This window comes from Miscanthus floridulus, chromosome 3, assembly GCF_019320115.1.
Source record: "Miscanthus floridulus cultivar M001 chromosome 3, ASM1932011v1, whole genome shotgun sequence".
Taxonomy (NCBI): domain Eukaryota; kingdom Viridiplantae; phylum Streptophyta; class Magnoliopsida; order Poales; family Poaceae; genus Miscanthus; species Miscanthus floridulus.
Window position 1 is genome coordinate 123,580,480 of NC_089582.1, and position 2,760 is coordinate 123,583,239.

The 2,760-nt window shown below is 51.9% G+C and overlaps 1 protein-coding gene across 1 annotated transcript; it reads right to left on the reverse strand.

Moving 5' to 3' along the window:
• Positions 1–896: 896 nt before the first annotated feature.
• On the reverse strand, positions 897–1,805 carry LOC136546762 (auxin-induced protein 15A-like). The gene is made up of 2 exons (XM_066538734.1): positions 1,225–1,805; positions 897–959 (listed from the first exon to the last, which is right to left on the reverse strand). Exon 1 carries the CDS (start codon positions 1,579–1,581, stop codon positions 1,228–1,230), a length of 354 nt encoding a protein of 117 aa, XP_066394831.1. The 5' UTR covers positions 1,582–1,805; the 3' UTR covers positions 897–959; positions 1,225–1,227.
• Positions 1,806–2,760: the final 955 nt, after the last annotated feature.

Genomic DNA, 2,760 nt, shown 5'->3' on the forward strand with positions numbered 1-2,760 from the left:
CTTTTTGATTCGCATAGGTTAGTTGTTGAGCCATGTTAGGCATTAATATTGACATATAGAGAAACATGCAGCTCCCATGTGCCTTGCTCCACCATGAAGGCAATGTTTCACCTGAACCCCAACTGACGTGTATCCACTTAAATTCCAACACTTCACATATATATTATCTTGCATGGTACTATACGCGTGTACGCAAACATTTTTAGTATTTTAGGATGTAGTTCAGATAGTGACACGTACGTGCATAGGCAACATTCCAGATTCAGTGATATGTTTGCACTATATATGGAATATACCAATGTAGCATGATATCTTCGTGGTACAGTGACTGATCACTGTAGAGTAAAGAATTATTAGCACTCTTTGAGCAGAAAATGAATTCATCAGGATACATTTGCACCAAAACGAACTACGACACATTAATTGATGTTACAATGCACGTACTTAACGTCGACCATCCAACAACTCATGCATGGCATGACTCGTCGCACAGCTTAACCAAAATAATAACCAACAACATGTACTCTTGCCGTCTCTAAATAACTGTCGTTCTTGTTTCCCAAAAAATAACTTTGACTAATTTTATATAAAAAATATTAATATTTATGGTACATAATTAATATCATTAGATAGACCGTTGAATCTATTTTCATAATATTATTTGGAGATATAAATGTTGTACGTATTTTCTACAAATCTAGTCAAACTTACGGCATGGAAAAAAACGATAGTTATTTAGGGACGGAGGGAGTACATACTATTCATTCATAACAATGAAAAAAATGAATTCTCAATGAGAAGAAGAGAGAGAGAGAGGGAAAGGAAAAATCAACAAATGAGACGGTACAGTCTACAGAGATGTTACATCATGGCAGGTTGGCCATAGTACTGCCTGCCACGCGCCCACGCCACAGCTGGTCTCCTGATAACACACACATTGCATTGGCATGTAGATCACCCTAGGAGAGCAGCAAAAAAAAAAAAAAAAAATCATTTAATTAATAACTAACGAATCGATCTCAACACCTAGCTAGCTAGGCTGATCATCAGCAGGACTCGTTGAGCGCCAGTGAAAAATCATCAATGGATCGAAGCTACTACTAATAATCTCACAGTCATGCATCCAGGCTCATCGATCGATCAGCCTGCAGGCAGAGGCAGCTGCTAGCAACGACGACAGTTAGCTAGCAGCAGAGTGCAGCAAAGCAACCGCATTCGTATTACGTGCTACCAGATCTTGCTGATCCTGCCGGCGCCGGCGCTCTTCTTCTTCCCGCAGCTGCCGCCGCTGCGGAAGGCGTCGAGGATCTGCTCGAGGCGGTCGGCGGAGCAGGGCAGCACGATGGGGCGGTCGCCGGGCTCGCCGAACTCCTCCTCGGCCATGCTGAGCAGCTCCCGGAAGGTGTCGCTGGCGAGGTAGGCGATGGGGATGAAGAAGCGGCGGCCCTCCCGGGTGTAGGCCGCGAAGTGGCCTCGCGGGCACGCCGCCGCGCTCGGGGAGGCGACCTTGCTGCCGCCGCCGACGCCCCACTTCTTGGAGACGATCTCCGTCAGCTTGAGTGAGCGTGAGCCCATCATCATGGAAGAAATGCTGAGACACGAATCACACGATCGATGCGCCGCCTGTGCTGGTGGTGGTTAGCTAGTTTAGTTTGCGTGTGCGGCACGTGCATATGTGTTGGAGCAATAAGCTGCTGGTGGCTGCACTACACTGCACTTGGTCGAATTGGCTAGCTACCAACAGGTTTATTTGTGTTCTGCTATGTGGCTGCTGGTGAGCTGTGTGTGAGAGCTAGCTAGCTAGTGGGGTATAAATAGGTGTTTGGGGGTGCCTCCGTTCTGTGACAATCAGCACACACTGTGGGGTTTATATCTGGGCACAAAGCCCGTGAGCCCGGCACGGAGCCCGCTATTTAGGCCCGGCCCGAAGGTCAATGGGCCCGGGCTGGCACGGCACGGGGTGCAGGCCGTGCTTGGGCCGCACCCTAGGCCCACAGGCCGGCACAGCACGGCCCGCAAAATAACGGTAGGCCCGTAGCGGCCCAACGGCAAGCAGGCCGGCGGCCGGCGGCCCAAGAACTCCCCCTCCTCCCCATATATAAACCGCGACCCCCCCGGCCCCCACCCCCACCCTAACCCTAACCCCATTCCCCTCCCAACCGCCGCCGCACTCGACACCCGCTCGGTCGCTCGTCGCTCTCGCTCGTCGCCACTCGCCTCCTCTCATCGATCCATCTTCGCCGCCGGTGCGACCGTCGTCCTTGGATCCGGTGATATCGCCGCCGCTCCATCACCTCTCCCTGAGTTCCCTGCTCCCTCAGTCCCTCTCCGTCTTCCTTTTTACTCCTTCTCCTCTGTTTGTCGATGAACATGTGAGTCCGCCTCCCCGTCTCTCTTCCGCCGTCGCTCGCCGTCCTTCTTAATCCCGTCTTGCCCTTGTGTGGCCCTCATCTTCTCCGGCGCCGGGCTTCGGTTGCGCAGGCAAGTCCATCCGCATTCGTAACCCTAACCCTAGCCCCTAGATCTATACGTTTCTCAGTGTTTTGATTCTGTTTTTGGGATCATTTTCTCATCCTTTTCTTCTTTTCGTGTTCTTTTTCTTTGCAGGTCTGCTGCCGATGCCTCGTCGTCAACTAGCCTTGGCATAGACGGACGACGGGCAATGGCACCGCGGCCAAGCCGTAGCCGCGCACCGTTGAGGAACGGTGCTGGAGTTCAGCCGTCCGCGGCCGAGGGCCCCATGGCGTGTGACCCGCAGGG